The 24,723-nt window shown below is 32.9% G+C and overlaps 1 protein-coding gene and 1 pseudogene across 1 annotated transcript in view; one reads left to right on the forward strand and one right to left on the reverse strand.

Annotated features, from left to right (window-relative positions):
* Positions 1 to 24,723, forward strand: part of Arid2 (AT-rich interaction domain 2) — a 177,320-nt gene that overhangs the window by 131,701 nt on the left and 20,896 nt on the right. The window contains exons 10-14 of the mRNA XM_048802581.1: positions 4,355 to 4,436; positions 6,544 to 6,678; positions 7,288 to 7,484; positions 7,772 to 10,635; positions 19,231 to 19,379. Coding sequence (XP_048658538.1) covers positions 4,355 to 4,436; positions 6,544 to 6,678; positions 7,288 to 7,484; positions 7,772 to 10,635; positions 19,231 to 19,379 — 3,427 coding nt within the window. The remainder of the gene's footprint in view (positions 1 to 4,354; positions 4,437 to 6,543; positions 6,679 to 7,287; positions 7,485 to 7,771; positions 10,636 to 19,230; positions 19,380 to 24,723) is intronic.
* The window catches only part of LOC125616685, a 59,982-nt pseudogene that overhangs the window by 8,837 nt on the left and 26,422 nt on the right, over positions 1 to 24,723 (reverse strand).

Below are 24,723 nucleotides of genomic sequence, written 5' to 3' on the forward strand. Positions count from 1 at the left end.
AAATTTTTTTTTTTTTTTTTTTTTTTTTTTTTGCTTTTGCTTTGCTGAGGGTTGAACCCAGGGCCTCCTGCATGCTAGGCAAAGGCTCTATCACTGAGCTACACATCCAGCCTCCTAAACTGACTTTTAAAAAATCATTAAAACACTCTCTATATCCATCGGAGTCTGGTTACCATCATGTACTTAAAAAAATACACACATGTGCTAGGAGTGTATGTAGGTCAGTGGTGGAGAATGTGATTAGCATGTAAGAGTCCCTGGACTCAACCCCAAAACACACATGCATATGTGTGTGCACTTTAACATTAGAAATTTTACAATATCCCTTTTTCATCTTGCATTTATTCTAATATCCTTACAGAATTTTTATCCTAATGTAATACATTTTATGCAAGTACATCTTTTTATGAGATAAATGGAACTTTTCTTCCCTGTTTCTCTAAAAGTTATTAATCCAGTGTATCTGAATGCTATTTACTACTGAAATGAAATTGCAATTAGCATCAGTTCTATCCCTGATGAATACATAAGGTTGAAAACTTAATCAATCAATCAATCAATGGATGAGGATAAAATTTATAATTATTTGAACTAATTCAGAATTATCCAAAAAGTTTTAAAACTTTTAATGACCATCTGACCACTAGAGCTCTTTATTTTTGTTGAAATCAAAGAATTATCAAGTACCAGACTTGTGAGAGTGTTTGTTGCCCTCTCTTTAGATTTATTTTAGTTTCTAGAAAATATATCAAAAAGATATTAAGAAAATATGACTATATATTATACTTGCTACTCCTTTACTTAGTGCCATCTTGTGTGAGTTAATATATTCAAGAAGTTTTAGTATAGTGGTTCTCAAACTTGATGAGTGTGCATCAAAATCACCTGTTCATAGGTTTACTTGAAACACAGATTTCTGGGTTCCATACTCTGAATTTCCCAATTGGAGGACCTGAGAATGTTTGTTTCTGGTATATTCCCATATGTTAATGTCTGGAGTTTATACTTTGAGGATCACTGGATTAGGAAAATTGATATATTATTCAATTCAAGACCAGTAAATACGGTATTTTGACATTTTATAAAGTGCTTTGTATCATGTGCTTTAAATACATTTTTGTGAAAATCTTGGCACTGCAGATTTACCTCATTCAGCATATGAAAAATGTCTACTACAGATCCTAATTGATAAAGCTGTTTTTTTGTTTCCTTGTTTGATTTTTCTTTTTGTTCTGGGGTTGAACCCAGGGCCTGACACTTACTAAGTATGTATTCTACACTGAACTACATCCCTAGCCCAATAAAAAAGCTGATTTTTATTTCCAAAGTTCTCTTGCTTAATCAGTCTGGCTTTCTATTACTTTGGGGAAATCCAACTTTTTTTTTTTTTTTTAATTTTTAGTTGGAGATGGCACAATGCCTTTATTTTATTTATTTATGTGGTGCTGAAGATCAAACCCAGAGCCCCACACATGCAAGGCAAGCACTCTACCACTGAGCCACAACCCCAGCCCAAAGTCCAACTTTTTCAGCTAGGAAAAGTATATTAATATATACTCATATCACTCCTTTCTTACATCAGAATTCTGAGAGTTCAATTTGCCATGAATTTGTCATTTGAATGAAATCAGATACCACTACCTTAAATAATTTCTTTAAAATATTTTCTGTGTTTTGCTTATACAATATTTTGCCTCAGAAGTAATGCATTCTTTAACAGTAGTTAGGGGATAGAGGAGGCAAACACATAAAGAAAATTGTTATCACTGTATCTGAATTCATAATTTATAACCCTAAAGGTCTAGAATTACCTATTTCTAATTTTCCTAATGCCTGCATTGTTTTTTAACTGTAATATGTAAAACACTGGGATTGACAGGAAGCCCTACCATAATACCTTATTTAAAATGAGACTTTGGGAACCCTAATATTTTAAATTCTCTTTTTGGTGCACCTGAAGTTTTAAAATCATAATAGCTAACAAACATTCGTACAGTACTTACTTAGTACCAGGCTTTCTTTAAAGAAACTTATAAATAAACTCCTCTAATCCTCATAATAACCTTATGAGGTCAGTGTACTATTACTTTTCCCCATTTTATAGACAGAATTTAAGAAATTTGCCTATGGTTACATTGCTGGTGAGTGATGGAACTCTGGAGCCAGCCTTTCTGGGTGCCAGAGTAATGCATTTAATCTTAATTCTTACTCCTGCAGTGCTATAATAAGTAAGGGAGAAGTAAGCCTTTCTGTTTCAAAATGGGAGAAAGCAGCTTTTTCAACAAGGAGATGATATCCTTGGGCAAAGCAGTTTTAGTAAGGAATACATAGAAAAGTTGAGTGTCTGGAAATTGATTCCTTTCAAGGTATAAAGTGCTTTTGTATCATTTGGTATGTCTTCAGGTATCATGGGCAGTGCTTCTCAGTTTATAGATTCTTTATAGTAATTGTACATTTCCAGTTTCATTTTTAATTGTGGTTACACAATTTTTTATGCATTATAAATAAGGCTTCTCATAATTTCAGCATAATTTCTAATGTTTTATGAAATTATTATTAATCAATTCAGACAATTTAAGTCTGAATACAGTATATATTCATTTATGTTGCAAGTGATAAAGAAAAGGGAAGAAGATTCTTTGTATTCAACCCCTAGAAGAATATTTTCTGTAATAGTGTTTTCAAGTTAAATGAAGAAGTAATAAGGAGGAATTTCCAAAAAGAGGATTTTGGTTGTTTTATCATATTCAGTTAAGAAGCATATCACAGTATGGCCGCTGAAATGTGGCAACCTAAATTTAAATCCAGCTCTTCTAAAAGAAAGCTTTCTAGTTACATCTAGTTCTTTCCATTGTGTGGTCCTGTGTGAATTTAATCTCTGAAATTTAGTTTTCTAATTTGTAAAATAGGAATAATTAAACTTATACTTACAAAGGAAATTAAAGTAAATAATATAAATAAAAATGGCTTAATATTCATTAAGTAGAAATATTTGTTAAGTGGAAGTATTCATTGAGTGGCTGTTCTTAGTTATTATACCAAAGCCTGGGGTTCTTATCAAATGTCATGAATGATTGATTCAAATCATTCAGCTTCTGCTGTATTTTGGAACTCTTCTAAATCTAGTAACTTGAAAATGTGTCAGTTCTGTGTTAAGTGTTCTGAGAAATTTTGCTAAAATGTCATCTGGATAAAAAAGGGGGGGATATATTCCACATGTTTAAAACCTTCATTGTCATGCCAATTTAATGATGACATTGAATAACTTACTTTTTCTATTTTTATGTTTATTTGTATTTACTGATAAGTATAACTTTATCTTCTTTTTTTCACATTGTCATTTGATTCTTTGTTTAGTATAAAGGAAAATATTCATTTTTCTATAGATCTTTTCAACTTGTTGGAAAATAATAGATGGTTTTAGCTTCATTTATATTCATTCATTGGCCTTGAAATTATTTTAAAATATGACTTATGTGAAATATTAGAAACGATGTGTCTCAGTATTTTTACACATCAATGTTGCCTCTTTCAAAAAGTATACATCAAAATTATTATTACAACACATCTCTCCCTTTTGTCCCCTTCCCAAAGGAATAATCTATGGGAATTCTTTCTAGAATGTGAGACTCTAAATTAGTTTAGCTTTTGTTCATTTTACCACAGAAATCTTATAGAGTTAATATTGACCTTTTTTTGGTTTTGTTTTTTTGATATCGGAAATTGAACTCGGGCACTCAACTACTGAACCACATCCCCAACCCAACCTTGTGTTTTATTTAGATACAGGGTCTCACTGAGTTGCTTTAGTGTCTGCTATTTTTGAGGCTGGCTTTGAATTCATGATCCTCCTGCTTCAGTCTCCCAAACCACTGGGATTACAGGCATGTGCCACAGTGCCTGGCTAATACTGACCTTTTAAATTAAGAAGTAAAGTTATAGTTTCTAATGCATCATTCTTCTGTAACTAGCTGAGAAATGCCTGTTATGTGTGTGGCCTAATTAAACCACGTGCATTTTGGTTTCTTTAGCTGTACCTACCTCGCAGAAGAATTAGTTAAGATAATATATGTAAATGTTTAGTCAGTGATTGGCCCCATGAGAAAACAGATTTTAAATTATGTGTTAAATCAACCATATATTATTATTATTTGAATGGTTGTAAAGACTAAACAAATATGAACCTTCTAAAGATGGTGCCTGGTATAATATATGTTCCATTATATATTAGTTTCTCAAATTTGTATATTTTTATGTTACTACGCCTTTTTAAAAGATAATGACATAGTTCCAATAATTAAATTTTTAAAAATTCTTTTAAATTATGTAGCTAATGTATTTTTTTTTTCTTTAGCTTCCAGAGCAGTTGTAGCACAACATGTTGCTCCACCTCCAGGAATAGTGGAAATAGATAGTGAGAAGTTTGCTTGTCAATGGTAAGTGGTTTATTTCTATGAAGGTTTTATCATTGGGAAGAATATGCAAAAGAAAAAAGGAAATGTATCTAACAGTCATCCAGAATGTTTTAGAGTGTGTGTGTGTGTGTATGTATGTATTTATGTTAGAGTAGAATATCATTTATATGAAAAAAAGGAAAATATAAAATCGCTTTACCTATATTTTGGAATAATTCGAAAAAAATCATCAGAATTTTCAGAATTAAAATAGTCTAATTGGAATTTCATTTAATTATACCGTTTAGTTCCTTTCTTTGAAGTTAAAAAGTTGTATATCACTTTTATAGAGAATAATATTTGATTATCATATAAATTACAAAGTTCATTCTTCTGAAATTAATGTTTTCTTAAAAGTGAACTGAACTAACTTTAATAAAACAAGGTTTTGTTGTTAAACATTCCTTCTTTTCCATCTATACCAAATTATCTTAATCATTGACGGTTAATTTTTCCTTTTTGTTGAGTAATAAGGGGAAATTAATCAAAAGACAAAATAGCCAGTATAACTACCTTAAAATAAGCAACTTGACAATGATATTTTCTTGAGAACATTGAGTAGTCATATCTCAGCCACTTTCTGAACAAACAAATGTACAGTTAATTAGATTTCATTTTGTCATGGAGCATTGTCTCAACATTATTTATGAAGTAATTTAAATTTTTTAAACTCAACTTATTGCAATAAAAAATCACTTTTCTAATGACATAACCCTTTATAATATTTCTTTCCTTTTTCCCTTTTGTTCCATTTTCTAATATTATTTGTCCCTTATTCCATATTCTTGTTACTCTGTGTTTCATATTTTTGGTGTTTTCTTATCCTTTTTCCTATGATTGTTTTCTCCACACTTCTACTTTGTTTAGATCGGGTTTACAGTTTTAAGTATCTAATTATTTGCCCTTTTCTCTTCTTCTCTAATGTCACACATTAAGCCCTATGCTTAAAGAACCTCTTTACAATATTTGGAAATGTTTGCCTTCTACCTTGCACCCAAAATGAAGTTTTTTTATATCTAGATTTTTTTAAACATTTGTACAAGGAGGATTATAAAAGGTAGAAAAAGCGTGTGCCATATGTGTTTGGCACAGATCTATTCATTTAAATCCCAGTTGTACATTTCTACCACTTCTTAGAGAAGGGGAAGAAAATTACTTTATAGTTATTTTATCATAGGCATCATTTTTTATAAGAATAACCTAAGTTGGCCTGTTATGCCTAATGATTTCTAGAAAGAGATACACTAAGATAACAAATCCTCTATCCTAACTTATAGATGGAAGTTACTATAAGAAGAAGACAAATTGATGTTTGAGTTAGTTTGTAATGAGTTAGCAAATAGAAGTATTTTGAAATGAAGGAATGGGAGTATACAGCTTGGTAATTGTCATTGTTTTAGGGAGTAGTTGAAAAGCTTTGTAAAGTTTTTTTCTGAAAAAATTTGATCAAGAGTCAGAAAAAGTTTAACCTTAGTTCAGTTTTTCCACCATTTTCTTTAACTGCAATGCAAATAACTCATAATTATTAACTTCTGTTATAATAATTATAAGACAAGGAACCCAAGTAAATATTCACTAACTAAAACTATTTCTTATAGAGCAGTTGTTACCAACAAATTAACCCTGCTCTTGCTAGGGTATGAACACAATTTTTTATATTTGTTTTTTTTTTTTAATTTTTAAACTTTATTCATTGATTGATTTAGTGTGTGATACTGGGGATTGAACCTAGGGCCTCATGTATGTGAGGCAAGTGCTCATTCAGTGAGCCTTTCTTATGTTTTTATTTTTGAGACAGAGTCTTGCCAAGTTACCCAGGAATCCTCCTGCCTCAGACTCCCAAGTAACAGGGATTGTAAACATGCTCCACTGCACCCAGTTTATATTTGATCTTAATAATATTTTTAACATTATAATAGAGTGATAATCTCTTGCTTTAATCTAAAACCTAGCCTGTGTTTTGCTAACATAATGAGGTAGTGAAATTTAATTATTAGTTTATAACATTGTTTCAAAGAGTTTTAATATATTTCAATGTGGAGTTTCCTATAATATGTTGTATAATGCCTTTATTTTTCTCCTGTTTTAGGCTAAATGCTCATTTTGAAGTAAATCCAGATTGTTCTGTCTCTCGAGCAGAAATGTATTCTGAATACCTCTCAACTTGTAGTAAATTAGCTCGTGGTGGAATCCTCACATCAACTGGATTTTATAAATGTCTTAGGTAGGATGCATAGTTCTTTAAATAAAATTCATTTGCATCACTTCCAAACTTCTTGCTATTTTGAAAAAAGTTCCAAATATCTATCTACTTTTACATATCTCTACTACTTGAAATTTCATTAGTAGGTTGTAATGTAGGGGAGTTTTAAATACAAGGCAATTTCCTAAATTGCATCTGGTATTTATGTTGGAACATTACAAGGTTTATCAAAAAAAAGTGAAGAAGAAATTAAGGGTTTTTTGTTACTTACTTTTACATGTTAAAGACTTTAGAAATTTTTAACCTTGAATATATTTAATACTGTGTCTTTAAGTATCAAGACTTTGATATTTCACTGTTCATAAATAAGTATTTTGAAAAGCTGTTATATATAGGATAGAGTTGTTTAAAACTCAATAATGCGTTAACAAATAAAGATTTTTTTAAATGGAGGGTTCATCTATATCTTGGCTTCCCACCTTTACAGAATAGAACTTTTATGAATCATGCTGGTTCATACGTAAGTAGCAGGGAATGTACTGCTGTTGTTTCCATGAACATTGTTAGAAGTCAGTGCTTTTTACCAGTGTGCTAGTTCTTGTAACTAACTGAATATGTATTACTTTACAGAACAGTTTTTCCAAACCATACAGTGAAGAGAGTGGAGGATTCCAGTAACAATGGGCAGGCACATATCCATGTGGTAGGAGTAAAACGGAGGGCTATCCCACTTCCCATTCAGATGTACTATCAGCAGCAACCAGTTTCTACTCCTGTTGTTCGTGTTGATTCTGTTCCTGATGTATCTCCAACTCCTTCACCTGCAGGTATTAATTTTATTGTGTTTTAAATATTGCTAATTTAATAAAACTGAATTTATATATTCAGTTTTATTAAATTAGTAATATTTATACTTTTAAAATCTATAACTTTCCCTTGTTTTTCCAATAGCATTTTCTTATTTGGTTTTTTATTTTATCACATTCATATGTTTCGAAGTTGTTAGACATGTATTTCTTGAAACTATTTTTTTCTTATATTATGTAAAATATTCGTGCTTGGCAGTTTTTCAGTAATTTCATTTGGAATTTTGACTTTTTCCCTATATTTTCAGGAATCCCTCATGGATCACAAACTGTAGGAAATCATTTTCAGAGGACTCCTGTTACCAACCAATCTTCAAATTTGACTGCAACACAAATGTCTTTTCCAGTACAAGGTGTTCATACTGTGGCACAGACTGTTCCAAGAATTCCACCAAATCCTTCACTTCATACCCACCAGCAGCAAAATGCTCCAGTGACTGTCATTCAAAATAAAACTCCAATTTCTTGTGAAGTGGTCAAGGCTACCGTAATCCAGAATTCTGTACCCCAGACAGCAGTTCCTGTTAGTATTGCTGTTGGAGGAGGACCTACACAGAGTTCTGTGGTTCAGAATCATAGTACAGGGCCACAACCTGTTACAGTTGTGAATTCTCAGACATTGCTTCACCACCCATCTGTTATACCACAACCGTCTCCATTACACACAGTGGTACCAGGACAAATACCTTCAGGCACTCCTGTTACGGTAATTCAACAAGCAGTCCCACAGAGTCATATATTTGGCAGAGTACAGAACATACCAGCATGTACTTCTACAGTTTCACAGGGTCAACAGTTAATCACCACATCACCCCAACCTGTGCAGTCTTCATCTCAACAGACATCAGCTGGTAGCCAGCCACAAGACACTGTTATCATAGCACCCCCACAGTATGTAACAACTTCTGCATCCAACATTGTCTCAGCAACTTCAGTACAGAATTTTCAGGTAGCTACAGGACAAATGGTTACCATTGCTGGTGTCCCAAGTCCACAACCCTCAAGGGTAGGATTTCAGAACATTGCACCAAAACCTCTCCCTTCTCAGCAAGTTTCATCAACAGTGGTACAGCAGCCTATTCAACAACCACAGCAGCCAACCCAACAAAGTGTAGTGATTGTAAGCCAGCCAACTCAACAAGGTCAAACTTATGCACCAGCCATTCACCAAATTGTTCTTGCTAATCCAGCCGCTCTTCCAGCTGGTCAGACAGTTCAGCTAACTGGACAACCAAACATAACTCCATCTTCTTCACCATCACCTGTCCCAACTACCAATAACCAAGTCCCTACTGCCATGCCATCTTCTTCCACCCCTCAATCACAGGGACCACCTCCTACTGTCAGTCAAATGCTATCTGTGAAAAGGCAGCAACAGCAGCAGCATTCACCAGCACCCCCACCACAACAGGTACAGGTACAAGTTCAGCAGCCGCAACAAGTACAGATGCAAGTTCAGCCTCAGCAAACAAATGCAGGAGTTGGTCAGCCTGCTTCTGGTGAGTCAAGTCTGATAAAACAGCTGCTACTTCCAAAGCGTGGTCCTTCAACTCCAGGTGGTAAACTTATCCTCCCAGCTCCACAGATTCCTCCCCCTAATAATGCAAGAGCTCCTAGCCCTCAGGTGGTCTATCAGGTGGCTAATAACCAAGCAGCTGGTTTTGGAGTCCAGGGGCAGACTCCAGCTCAGCAGCTGTTGGTTGGGCAGCAAAATGTTCAGTTGGTCCAAAGTGCAATGCCACCCACAGGGGGAGTGCAAACTGTGCCCATCTCAAACTTACAAATATTGCCAGGACCACTGATCTCAAATAGCCCAGCAACCATTTTCCAAGGAACTTCTGGCAACCAGGTAACCATAACAGTTGTGCCAAATACAAGTTTTGCAACTGCAACTGTGAGTCAGGGAAATGCAACTCAGCTCATTGCTCCAGCGGGAATTACGATGAGCGGAACACAGGCAGGAGTTGGACTTCAGGTACAAACACTTCCAGCCACTCAAGCATCTCCAGCTGGACAATCATCATGTACTACTGCTACTCCCCCATTCAAAGGTGATAAAATAATTTGCCAAAAGGAGGAGGAAGCAAAAGAAGCAACAGGTTTACATGTTCATGAACGTAAAATTGAAGTCATGGAAAACCCATCCTGCCGACGAGGAACCACAAACACCAGCAATGGGGATTCAAAAGAAAATGAAATGCAGGTGGGAAGTCTTTTAAATGGGAGAAAGTACAGTGACTCAAGTCTACCTCCTTCAAACTCAGGGAAAATTCAAAGTGAGGTCAATCAATGCTCACTAATCAGTAATGGACCATCATTAGAATTAGGTGAGAATGGAGCATCTGGAAAACAGAACTCAGAACAAATGGACATACAGGATATCAAATGTGATTTGAAAAAAACCCTAGTAAATGGAATCTGTGATTTTGATAAAGGAGATGGTTCTCATTTAAGCAAAAACATTCCAAATCACAAAACTTCCAATCATGTAGGAAATGGTGAGATATCTCCAGTGGAACCACAAGGAACTTTAGATGCCACTCAGCAAGATACTGCCAAAGGTGATCAGCTAGAAAGAATTTCTAATGGACCTGTATTAACTTTGGGTGGTTCACCATCTATGAGCAGTATACAGGAGGCTTCAAATGCGGCAATACAGCAATTTAGTGGTACTGATTTGCCTAATGGACCTCTAGCTTCAAGTTTGAATTCAGATGTGCCTCAGCAACGCCCAAGTGTAGTTGTCTCACCACATTCTACAACCTCTGTCATACAGGGGCATCAAATCATAGCAGTTCCCCACTCAGGATCAAGAGTGTCCCATTCTCCTGTCCTATCATCAGATGTTCGGTCTACAAATGGCACAGCAGAATGCAAAACTGTAAAGAGGCCAGCGGAGGATAATGATAGGGAAACAGTCGCAGGAATTCCAAATAAAGTAGGAGTTAGAATTGTTACAATCAGTGACCCCAACAATGCTGGCTGCAGTGCAACAATGGTTGCTGTTCCAGCAGGAGCAGATCCAAGCACTGTAGCTAAAGTAGCAATAGAAAGTGCTGTTCAGCAAAAGCAGCAGCAGCCACCAACATATATACAGAATGTGGTCCCACAGGTAAGTCATTCTACTGTTATATTTCTCTTATAAAATTCTGATCTGTAAATATGAGTTTAGGGGGAAATTCACTATTTTTTTCATGTCTTACCTTGAGAAGTTACTGTGTCAGCTTACTTAAACTGTCATGCTTATTTTCTCTGGTTTTATAATAATAATAGTTTACAGTTGTTAACTTTTATATATGGTAATATGAATCTTTCAGTTTTGTTAGACTGAAATTCATAATTTTGTAGGCCCAAGGTAGAGAAACAGTTTTTAACATCTTTTGAAGAATTTTAAAAATGTATGTTAGATTACTGTAGATGGTAAGGGAAACTTCCTAAGAGAACTCTGAATGGGGATTTGATATTTATGTTTCTTTGTGGCTCTGTTAATAGTCTTTTTTTTTTTTTTAAGGATGAATCCTATAAGGACTCTAAGAATGTTCTTGCAATGTTTATGTATTGAATTAGTTCTCTTTATTCTTAAAGAAGTATTGCTTATAATTTCACTTTGTTTCAGGTATTCTGATATTTTTACTTTGTGTTTCTTACTCCTTTGCTCTGCAGTTTCCTTTTTAATTCCTTCTTACTCTCCATCTCTACATATCCTAGTAGTAAATAAAAATATTTTCTAGGATCCATTCTATTGAATTAAGGATCCAATCAGCCTGTAAAGATTCTGAGGACCATCCTACATGCTATTTCTACTGAAATTATGCATTTACTTAACAGTTACCACCACCTATTTCTTGGATCACTTCTCTTTTATTGTTTCTTCTAATTAGTAGTGCATAACCAGAACCTTTTGTGACTATTGAAAACTCTGCTAGCACTCCTTTGGCTTGGATTTTTTCTTTATGCTTACAGTTATGTCAGCAGATCTATGAGCATTGTTGGCATTAGTACCAAATCTAGGTATGGGTAACAGCAAAACGAAAAATGCAAGAATAAAAAGAAGAGTCCCTTGCTTCAGACCAGTTCTTCCACTAATATGCGTATTTTTCCATGTAAATAGATAAAGTTGGATTGTGCTGCTTTGGGGTATAATAGGATTTTAATTTATATGTTCATATTGCCTAGATCTATTTCAAAGTAATTAAGTTGTACATTCTTTAGTCAGTGCTACATATGTGGCAATAATGATACTGAATGATGGAGCGAAAATCATTTTTACTCAAACAAGCTTCCACAAGTTGAACTTTTTGCTTAAATAGTGCAATGTTGTATATATAGTAGACATTCAATAAGATGAATTTTTATATTTTTCTTACATGTACTAATTTCTCAGTTTGTCTTGATTATATGCCTAACTCTTCTTTCCTCTTAGAGTATGTTAGAATTCTAAATAGTAATGATATACCAAGTCATGACTACGGAATTGTTTCATTTATCCTTATTTTTTGTGATTCTGATCTTCCAGTGTGATTATATTCAATAATGATATCTCAATAAAAAAGAATGAGCAACAATTCTAGCTAAGATTAGAACCTGTATTAGGGGCTTAGAACTAAAGTATTTTCTCATTTAATTCTCACAATAATCCTATTAAGTAAAAATTGTTATCACCATTTTAGAAATGAGGTTGCAAGATTCTAAATAACTCACACAAGATTAGTGCCAGGCCTAAAACCAAAACTAATACTCTTAACCCAGTAACATTTATTTTTTCCACTATTCTAAAAGTTTCCTCTGTAAATTTCTAGAAAGCCCTTTTTATATCTTTGATTATTTGAACTGTTGTGTGGTAGAATGATCATACAACCAAATTATCATTTTAGAACATTAATGCTAAAACTATTAGCACATAAGTGATATGCGTGTGATTTAGACCATTAAAGTGAATACATTTTGTTTCCAATCTGAGAAATTTATATTAAACTTATACCCATTTTCCCCAAAAGCGTAGTTTATTTAAAATAGCTACACTCTGAGCTCAGTGGTAGAACACTTACCTTGCACACATAAGGCCCTGGGTTCAATCCCCAGCACACACAAAAAAAGAGCAAAAATAAAAGAGAAGGAAAAGGTGAAGAAGACAAAAACCCAGCAACAACATTCTTTATTTCTAAAATTGATATTTGGTTTGCATGCAGCAGTTAAAACTTTGCAAGAGATGTGGCATATGTGGTATTTATGAAAATGAGAATCAAAACCTGGATTCTTATGTATAACACTTAGCATAGTTCTTACCACATGGTATTCATTGACAGTGCAGGTATATTTTATCTTCACATGTAAGATAACTATTTATATGGGCTAGCCACATGGAACAGAGTAGGGGAAATCAGCTGTTCAAGATGGTACTGTAAGATTGTAGGTATGCTATTGGGCCTTCTTAAGAGTCTGATAATAGAAAACCATTTCCATTGTTGCCCATATTCTTTAAATTTCTTCATATATTCTTTAGGTTGCATGTGAGACCTTGGTTTAATACCATTTTGTTCACCATTTGAATTGGTAGCTTAAAGGAGTCTAAAATTGATCTGAATTTTTGTCAGTCAAATGTGTTATTCCTAATATTTCAAGAGATCTAGGAATATTAAGGAGTTACTTAGTGCCCAATATGAACTTTTAGATTTGCAGAATGCTCAGGGCTGGAAAGATTGAAGTATCCCTTCTAAGAAAAGCTAATAGGTAATCCTTCTCAATATCATTATTAATTCATTTTTTATTGATTTTGTTCCTTATTGCCTCTGTTAATCAGCTATATTAATTTAATTTAAAGAAAGTTATAGCAGCTGGACACAGTGGCACATGATTATAATCCCTGTGACTCAGGTGGCTGAGGCAGGAGGATCATGAGTTCAAAGCCAGCCTCAGCAAAAGTGAGGCACTAAGCAACTCATTGAGACCCTGTCTCTAAATAAAAAGCAAAATAAGGCTGGGGATGTGGTTTAGTGTCGAGTGCCCCTGCGTTCAATCTCTAATACCTACCCCCCTACCTAAAAAAAAAAAAGAAAATTTACAGCAGGTAAAAGAAGAATATATGTAAATGATACAACCATAGACTTTGTATTTAAATAGTATTTACAGTTTTTATGAATACAAATTAAACTATACCTACTTCATGGCATATTTCATTATTTGCATCTATTTATTTATATCTGTTATATTTGCAAGTTTATATACAACTTATAGGATACCATTTCTGGATGCCCTATCTTCACCCACTATTCATGAATTGATATCTGCTAGAGACAAAAAACTACACTGACATAGTTAAAAACAAAAATAAGTAAAAAATGAAAGAGACAAAATATTTACCTAAAGACTTTTTTCAGCATTATGCAAAACACATGTTGAATTTATGTGTTAATCCCATGATCCAATAACTTTTCAGATTCTTCTGTATAAAAATTTACTTAAAGATGTACTCATTTAAGGTATTTTATATATACCTTGCCTTGGTTCCCCATTCTTCACATGTGAATCATTCCTGATGTGTGGCTGTGTAACACTGAATATTGGTATCTTCGAGCTTTTCCTTTTTCTGATAATGAGCTTGAGAAATTTATTCAACCCATTAGAAAACAGATCTGTAGTCTCAAGGTAGCAGCATTTAATCATAGCCATAGAAGATAATTTTAGTAAGAACTACAAAATATCATTTTTTAAACGAATCCATTGCTCATATTTGAATAATATAGCCCATTGTAAAAACTATGAAAGGCATTTTTACTAAACATAACCTTATTGTTTGTATCCCTATGTATTATTACAAAATAGGTTTGGTATGTATTGATTATATAGATTTATACTTTATAAGAGGGAAAACTTTATGGAGGTTGAGTATCCTTTATCCAAAATGCTAGGGAGTAGAAGTGTTTCAGATTTTTAGCCTTTTCGGATTTTGGAATATTTGTATAGACATAGTAAGATAATTTAGGGATTGGACCCAAGTCTAAACACAAAATTCATTTGTTTCATATATTCCTTGTATACACAGCCTGCAGGTAATTTTGTATATGAAACAAAGTTTCATGTTGTAGAATTTTTTTAAAGTTTCAGATTTTGGAGCATTTTTCAAGTTTGAGATTTTCAGATTAAGGATATTCAACCTGTAGATTAGAAAAACATGAGGGAAAGTTAGAGCCAAGAGAGTCTTAGATGTTACATTGTCCAAAGCTCTCATTTTTTAGAGTTGAAGTGAGTTGCCCACACTCACAAAAATCTTTTTTTCAGTGGTTTCGGTTACTGTCTCAATTCTGCTTTGTAAAAATCTGTACATTTAAACTAAGCATAATCTTTTACATCACATTTAGAGTAAATCTAACTCCTGTTTCTTACAAGCTTTTGAAGGTATCTCTTCTAAAGAATACACTTTATCAGCAGCTCTGAATGAAGCTCTGTGGTAGAGTGCTTATGGACAATATGATTCATCCATTACTTCTATTTGATTTTAGGTGTCCTGGTATCTGGTTTAATCAACAGTTTGCCTCAACCAACTCCACTCTGTCTTTTTAAATATATACCTGGCGTTGAACACAGTATTTGATTACTGCTATGAATTTATATTGAAGTAAATAGATTATAACTTTGAGGCTTTCCTGATAAGGACTGAAATCTTCAAATTTTAGTCCTATTCAAAGTTTTTAAAGTTTAATATTAAAAAGAAAGGATTTAAAAGTATCAAATCCAAGTATCAGTGTTACCTAGAATTTTTAGCCAGAATTTACTGTTGAAAAAAATAAAAAAGGAAAACAAGATTATAATTTATTTCAACAAAAAGAAGCAGTAGGGTTTTTTTTTTCCAAAATTAGAACTGCTACATTCATTAAGATTTTTAGTTAATTTTATAATTATAAAAGAAACAACAGGATTGTTTCACATCCATTAGGTAATTTTACGTTTCTGGTCACTCACTGAAGTTATACCTTTTCTACTTTGGTTACAAAAAGTACAGTATGAAAAACTAGCTAGCTCTCCTTCAGAGTAAAATTTTCTGCAAGAGGTGGTTTACCCCCAACCCCAGGGGAGCAAAAAATCATTGCTTTGAAACCTTTTACATTTATGTTTGAGTTATAGTTATGGCTGATGTTCTCACATTTCACAATACAGCATAATGTTCAGAGGAAATAAACTTGTACACTTCAGAAGAAATTGAAGTCTAATTAAAATGTGGCTTATTTAATTGGTATTTTGAAAAATATATATATTGCAAAAGTACAGCCTATAACCCCATGATCTGTCACCTGATTTCAGGTATTATCAACATTTTGCCATTCTGGTTCCCTCTATTCCCAATCACCATAATTTATTTTTCAGTATGTTAAAGCAAATCCCAAATATTATTTAACATCAATATATGTTATTCAGTATACACAGACTTTCAACGATTCATAAAATAAAAATACCAAATTATACCTAACAAAAATAATAATTTCTTAATATTATCCGATACTCAGTTTATGTTCAGTATTGCCTACTTATCTTTTAAAAACATTTTTAATAGTGTGTGATTATAATACTAAAATTTTCTGTACATTGCATTTAGTTACTATGTCTTTTACTCATTTTTAATTTAACAGTTTAGAACATTCCCTTTAACATTTGAGTTTAAAATGGTTACTGTATTTTCTGTGACACCAATGAGTATTTCAAAATTATAAGTAAACAAAAAGATGAAAGTTGCTAGCACTTATAAAATTAACAATGTATAAATATAGAGCAAAATAGTCAATAAAATACCTAATTTAAATGGTAATAGTATAGGGAACCAGAAGTTTCATTTAAAGGGAATATGATCTTTTTTCATCAATTAAGATGTATTAATTTGTTAAATTTATTTTTTAATTAAAATTCTGGCATACTCGTAAATTTCCTGTACTTTATATTTGATTAATATGTCTTTTATTTATTCTTGACAGATTAGATTTACTTCAGGCATCCTTGTTTTAGCCCTTGGTAATATTTGAGATCAAAATACCCAATCATTGACAGGCGCAGTGGTGCACACCTGCAATCCCAGCAACTCTGGAGACTGAGGCAGGAGGATTGCAAGTTCAAGACCAGTCTCAGAAACTTAGTGAGACCCTCAAAATTTAGTGAGACCTACCTCCAAATAAAATATAAAAAAGGGCTGGGGACATAGCTCATTGGTAAAAGCACACATGTGTTCAATCCCCAGTATCAAAAAAAAAAAAAAATACCCAATTATTAGAATTTTTTGTATTTTTTAATGCAACGTTTTCATTTCTAAGAAAACAGATGGACTAGATTCTATTTGTTTGCTTCCTTGTTTGGATAAATACCCTGATAGTAAGGTTATTTTTTCTTCCTTTTTCTTTGACCCAACCCCCCCCCCACCCCCCATCAGAAATTTTATGGCTTTAAGAATTTGCAGAGACTTTGAGATGTGTTTCTAGTATTTACTTGGTAGATTTTGTGTGTTGGGGGGAGGGGGAGTGGTTGTACTGGGGATTGAACCCAAAGGCACTTCACCACTGAACCACATCCCCAGCCCCTTTTTAAACTTTTTTAAATTTTTGAGACATGGTCTCGCTAAATTGGACCTGGCTAAGTTGCTAAGGCTGGCTTTGAATGTGGAATCCTCCAGTCTCAGCCTCCATGCTGGGATTACAGGCAAGCACCTCCACACCAGGTAGTAGACTGTCCTCATAATGAACTCATCATCTTTCCTCCCCTCCCGATCCTTCAAAATATGGTTTCCCTTCTGGACTTCTTTATTAAAATAATAATAATTATCATTTAGAATCTAGAGCTAGGCTCTTCATGTAGTTTCTTTAGTCTTCCTATCATCCTATAAATTAAATTTTATTACTTGCATAAATGGATGAAAAAACTGAGGATCAGTGAGGGTAATTTGGTTGCCCAAGTCACATGACTAATTGAAAGGCAGATTGAAAATTTTAGTATTGACATGTCAAGATAGAAATTCCTTATTCTATCCATTATATCTGTACTATCATTAAATTTTTTTTGTGCATGTATGTTTTCTCATCGACTCTTTTAACAAAACTTTTAAGGTTGATAACTTATTAATAGTAACAATTTTAGTCTGATGCCCAAAGTATATTTTACCCCCAGACCTTACTAAAGATTCTTATGACTTATCATTTTTGACATGAACTTTTTGTTTCAACATTTTATTCTTCTTTCATTTGTATGTTATAATATTATAGCTTTATATGTTTGTGTTTTGTCTTTTTCTAATTATTATTTTTAATCTGAGGTATCCAGTAGTTTTAACTTAGTGTTTGTCCACCTAATCTCAGTATTACTTTACAAATTTATTCAGTATTTTTCCAGTTTTTTAAGATATTGTCTTGAAAATAATGCTTAAAATGTAATGCTTGACAATGGTGTGGTGCCATTTCTATATGAAATTCAATAGTGTTTTTTCCCTTTGAGGTATTTGAAGAAAATGTATTGCCTAAAATTATTTTAGTCTACATTAAATTTCTTAATGTTTTTCGGAGAAAAGGGATGAGATACAGAAGAAAATAAACATATGTTATGTTCAAAAGACATTATAATTAGACTCCTTTGACTAGTATTATCCATCAAAAGCTCTAATTGAGCAACTGTAAAGACTAAAATTGTTAAACATTTTACTGCAAATTAGTATTTGGTATTCTGCTTATATGGTATATCATTATTAACTGTCATCTGAAAATTTATTTGCTTTTTACTGTATTTTATTTCTTTCCTTTTTCTTATGAAACCTAAGAGAAAATATTACTCAAAAGAATTTGCAGTTAATCTGTTGTTGTGAAGATCAGACATAAGTAAATCACATGGTTATTTTTATAGAACTTCTCATTTAAATTTTTAATTGGTTGCTCCTATCTAAAATCTGAATTTTAAGTAATGTAGTCTGCCCTCTGTGTGGGTTCCACATCCATGAATTTAATCAACTTCAGATCAAAAATAATCAGAAAAAAATGCATTTGTACTGAACGTGTACTGACTTTTTTTCCTTGTCATTACTCCATGGACAGTACAGTATAACAACTATTTACTTAGCATTTACATTGTATTAAGTACTGTAAGTGATCTAGAAATGACTTAAAATAGACAAGGATGTACATAGGTTATATGCAATTAACTTGCCATTTTTACATAGGGGACTGAGCATCTATGGATAATACTAATCTGTGGATACTGGAACCAATCCCACACAGATACTGAGGGACTACCATATGTATTTGATAATGGTAACAATAATGTGTGATATTGCCTCTGTGGTTCCATGTTAAATACAAGAATCTGCTGGGCACAGTGGTGCACACCTGCAATCTCAGTAATTTGAGAAGCTACGGCAGGGTGATAACAGGCTCAAGGCCAGCCTCAGAAACTTAGTGAGACCCTGTCTCAAAATAAAAACTAAATATAAAAGACTGGGAATGTAGCTCAATGGTAACCCTATGTTCAATCCCCAGTACCCATCCCCCCAAAAGAGGAATCATACTTCCTAAATAATTTTATAAAAAATATCATCTTTCTAAAGATAATCATTAACTTAAAATTACAAAATGTAAATTTTATGTTAGAAATGCCTAAATATTGTAATCAAACTTATAAGACTGTTCTATAAAATATTATTGTTTTTCAGTATCATGTCACAAACTCTGTTTGTGCTTTTTCACAGAACACTCCTATGCCACCTTCACCAGCTGTACAAGTGCAGGGCCAGCCTAACAGTTCTCAGCCTTCTCCATTCAGTGCATCCAGTCAACATGCAGATCCAATGAGAAAACCTGGGCAGAACTTCATGTGTCTGTGGCAGTCTTGTAAAAAGTAAATGGCAGTTTTATTTGATATACAAAAGTGTTCTTTGTTTTAGAATGCTTTCATATTTAAATTTCTGTCATCTATAGTTTTATGAAACTTTTCATCTGAAATCACTAACTTGTAGCAAAAACGTTTTGTGTTCGAAGTTATATTTATATGAATCCAATGACACTGCAAGAATTGATATAAATAGTAGAAAGAATGTCATTGCTTAACAGTAGATTGCTAGAGAATGTGATTCAGCATTCATTAGTTTTTAATTTTTAAAAAAATTTAAGTATTTGTATATTTGGCTCTGAAAAAGATTTTTTTTAAAGCAATTTGAACTTAGTGACTGCTATAGAATTTCTGTGTAGTAGGAACTTAGAAGTAAAAATCTGTTAGAAAGGGAATAAACTGTCTTAAATTTGAGTTTCAGATGTTCACCCCATGAAAATTACTTTTAAAGCCATACCATCTCACAATAACTAGGATGAACAGCAAGTAGAACTGAACTTCTTAAATGAAATGTTCTTAGACTCGATGGAAAACTTGAGAAGAATGTTGGTTAAAATAAAAAATCTTAATTCCTTTAATACTAGTATTACTCAGCGAAGAGCCTTTACCTATAGTCACTTTTTAGAGCTCCAAGACTAAGGCACTTGTCTTAGTAGAATATTCTTCTTTTCTTAGGAAAGATTTTATTTCTATGTTCTTTAAAATTCGTATTGTTCATATTTTATTATAGATATTATATTGCAATATATTGAAAACAATATATAGATTTGTTTAGTATTGTAAACTATACATGTAGCCAGCCTACAGATTATATTAATAGTATGTAAAATTTCTGCAAGACAATGATTATCAGACTTTAATTTATAACTCATTAGTGGGGTCATAAAATAATTTTAGTGCATCTTGAACAGTGGTTTTTTTTGTTTGTTTTCTTTTCAATGAAAAATTAGTAAAAATACAGATTTCATCATGTTAGTAAGGGTAAGTATTGTTTCCAGTTATTTATGTATATGATACATGTGTGTGTACTTGATCATAGTGTAAAATCTTTTCATCAAAGAAGTTCTTTATCTGATTATTTCATTCATTTAAATTAATTATTCCCTTCCTCTCTCCACATTCCACCACCTCCCCACCATCCTCTTCCCTGTCCTCCTCCCTCTCCCCTGTGCTGGGGATTAGATCCAGGTCTTTGACAACTGAGCTACATCCCCAGCCTTTCTTTCTTTATTGATTTTGTTTTTGTTCTTAGAGTGTGTTGTAATCTGCTAAAACTGTTTGTGGACTATTTTAAAAGTTAGGAGTTATTCTGTAAGATGAAGTTCTTAGAGTACACCATTTTTTGGTAGAAGACTGAATGAACTTAGATGGTGTGCAGCACAGTTCCCTATCTGGCTGGTAGGATTACTGTTATGTAATTTAATAATGAACCTTTTCTGAGTACGATAGGTTCAACAAGTCTTCTTAGAGCTTTTCACTTTTTCAAGCCATAATTTTTAGGTACCACATTGATAATAAGTTGAGTTTCAGTCTGCAAATACTTATTGAGCACTCTGGGAAAATGTATATACTAGGAGCTAGAAATACAAATATTACTTCCAGCTTTTAAGAATATAGACCCCCACAAAAAATAAATCATAGTACAAATAAGTGTTATCAAAAGCACTGTTGGCAACATCGTTATAACTGGGATGGTTGAGAAAGTTTCACATTTAATGTAATCACATTTAATGATTACATTTTTCTAGTGGTCTTTTGTTTATTTAGAAAGTGATTTTGATTATAAGGTTGTAATCTGTAAATTACTCCCCTATCTCTCTTCATTCCTTTGCTCAAAAAAAAATTTTGATAGATAACCAAGTGATCTGTCCTGTAGGAGATCACAGTCAGGCTTTTTTGCTAATATTGTTTATCATCTTGCTTTGACCCTGTGTATTCTGTATATTAGTAGTTTAATTTAGATGCTTGATCAAATTCTGGTTTGATTTTATGATAGCCACTTTAGAAATGATACTGTGTTCTTCCCTCAGGAAATATGCCATATTTCTCTGATGTAAACAGACATTGAGAATCATTGCGTAGAACGTTACTTCATTAAAGAGTTGTAGAACACAAAAAGGCACCCTCTTATCAACTATTTGGTTTCTCTGAAAAGTGGTTTCTAAAAAAAATACTAAATAGTTGTTTGATTGTTTCCCTTTAACCAGTTTTCATAGTAATGAGTAAGTAATTCATTAATACTGTGCAGAGATGACTGGGGGTTGGGTTTTGTTTTGTTGGTAGTATCATTATGAATTAACTTAGGACTTGGAACATATTTGAGGTATTTCAGTACTCTGTAGTTGTTGTATCCTTTTAATACCCAAATTTTGTTATCTTTGGCCAGTGAAATCCTATCAAGCTAGTTTCTGAGTTCTTTGTGCTTTTGATATAAGTATTCGATAGTTTCCTTTCCTTGTAGTTTAATCTTGTACATTTTCTACCCCATACCTGAAATCAATTATTTTTCCAAGGACCCCTGGTTCTTTTCAATGGAAAATATGGTTTAGTCTGGACATCAGAGGTACACAGTACTTTTAAGTTGGTGTCTTAATCATTTTCTGTTGCTATAACTGAAGACCACAAACTGGGTAATTTTGTAAGGAAATTTACTGCTTAGATTTCTGGAGGCTTAGAAATCCAAAGTAGAGACCATATCCAGTGAGAACCTTCTTGCTCATGAGGACTCTATGATAAAGTCCCAAGGCAGCACAGGGCATCACATGATGAGACAGTAGCAAGCCAGAGAGAGCTCATTTTTGTAATAAAGCTACTCCTATAATAATCTACTAATCAATGAATGGATGAATAATGACCCAACCACCTCCCAAAGGTCTCACCTCCAACTACCATTTACATATGTCTCTGGAGGTTAAGTTTCCAACACATGCTTTCCAGGGGACATACCCAAATCGTAGTAGATGGGTTTTTTTTTTTGTTCTTTTTTTTCCCCCCCTAGGTCTTTTCAGTGTATGGACTACAGATCACTTTTTCAGGGCATAAAGATATTGCTAAGTAAAAGGCATCATGTGTTCATTTTTTTAAAAAATATTTTTCAGTTGTCAATGGACCTTTATTATATTTATTTATATGCGGTGCTGAGAATTGAACCCAGTGCCTCACACGTGCTAGGCAAGCGCTCTACCACTGAGCCACCACCCCAGCCCCATGTGTTCATATTTCTATTTGGAATTTAAATTCAGTATCGCAAGGTCCTTATTTAACAGCATTATTTTCACATTTGTATCTTTGTTCTCCTTATCAAAAATACCATTTCTCATTAATGTTAACAGCATATGCTTCATCTTATATCACACATCAGTGTCAAAGTAATCCTGATACTACTTGTAAGAATATGATTATTGAAAAATTTTGGAGAGAGTTTTCTACTGTTGTCTTTAAAATATATCCTAGTAAGGACTGTATAGTCACAAGTTACTATATTTTTAATTCACTTAGAATAGAGGTATTCTATAGTTACATCATCAACTGGACATATTAATGGTTCACTTGTGGATTTTTTTGTTTGTTTTATTTTGTTTTGGTGTTGTGTATTGAACCTAGGATCTTGTGCCTGCCAGGCAAGAACTGTCCCACTGAGCTACATCCTCAGCTCTACTTGTTTCATTTTATTTTTTATTTTATGGGATTACTTTTTAAAATTTAAAATTACTTAATATATAACATATGGTTCCAGCACCAAATTAACCAAAGTATATTCAAAGAAATTTATCACTATTTCTTCCATCTTATTTCTTCCCTTTTCTATAAATAATGCCCTTTTTTATCTTTTAAAAATATAAATAAATTGCAAATTTATTTGTATGATGTAGCTTCTTAAACTACCTAGGATTAATAATAGATTCCTCCACCCAAGATGTTCATGTCGTAATTCTATAACCTGAAAATGTTATTTGGCCAAAGAACTTTGAACATGTGACTGAGTTAAGGATCTTGGGGGGCGGGGGGGATTGTCTGCCTTACTTTAATATAATCACAAAGACCTTTATAAGAGAGAGTCAGGAGGTCAGAAAGATAGAAGACAATGTAATAATGAAAGCAGAGAGAGATTTGAAGCTGCTATGTTTGTGACTTAATCTGAAGGAAGGGGCCTTGGGCCAAGGAATGCAAGGAATGAAGCCCTGAAAGCTTGAAAAAGCTAGGAAAGAATTCTCACCTACACCCTCCTGAGAGAGTGCAGCCCTACTGATACCTTAGTTTTAACCTAGTGAAACCTGTTTTGGACTTTAAACCTCTAGAACTATGAAAGAATATATTTAGCTAATAAATTCAAGTTAATGTGTTATAATAGCAATAGGAAATGAATAACATACTATACACACTTTTCCATATCCTGTTTGTTAGTTTTTAATTTAACAATATATTCTAGAGAGACCTCCAAGGAAGTTTGTGGAGATATTCCTCATTCCGTTTTTATGCCTTCATAGTTATTCAATCACATAGATAAATTACTTGGTCAACCAGTTCCCTGTTGATTATTTAAGTTGATTTCTTTTGTTTTTTCTTGTTAAAAATAGTGCTGTATTGAATTGCTATGTGCAATGATTTGTCTTTTTATATTTTTGCCAGTATATCTTTGAGAGAAAAATCTTAGGAAGAGAAATGATAATTCAAAAAGTACATGTATGTGTAATTTTGCTAGGTACTGCTGTTTTCTCCATATGTTCCTACCACCAATATATAAGAGAGTGCTCATTTTCTCTATAGGCATGCAAGTATAATGTGTTTTCAAACATTTAGATTTTTCTCAATCTAATGGGTGAGAGATGATGTCTCAGAATTTTATATTTCTTTTTCTATCAGTTGTCCATATCTCTATTTATTTTTCTATAGGATTTGTTGGCACATTTTTTTCTTTTCTATTTTATGAAGCTGTTTATTAGATTCATTAACATTTTGTCTGCTGTGGCATAACTTTTCACAGTTTATCATTTGTCTTTTTCACTTTGCCCTTCCTCACTTCTTTTTCCCTTTCTTCCTGTGATCACAGATAAAATTTTTATTTCTTTCAATTAATTTTTCTGTAATAACATTTGTTAGCCTTTCTATTATTGCTTCTGGATCTGGGTTATAGTTAGGAAGTTTTTCTCCATGGTCAGATTATAAAAGAATCTTTCTGTGCTTTTTTTTTAAGAATGTATGTGGTTTTGTAGTTCACATGTAAATCTGCAATTTGGGAGGATTTTCTCCAGTAATCTAAAGGAAATGAGAGTGAGTCTGTAACTTGCTTTAATTTGCTCCAGTAGCTATCCATTTTTCTTTTCTTTTCTTTTTTTTTTTTTTTTTTTTTTTT

This window comes from Marmota marmota, unplaced genomic scaffold (assembly GCF_001458135.2).
Source record: "Marmota marmota marmota unplaced genomic scaffold, marMar, whole genome shotgun sequence".
Classification (NCBI taxonomy): Eukaryota; Metazoa; Chordata; class Mammalia; order Rodentia; family Sciuridae; genus Marmota; species Marmota marmota.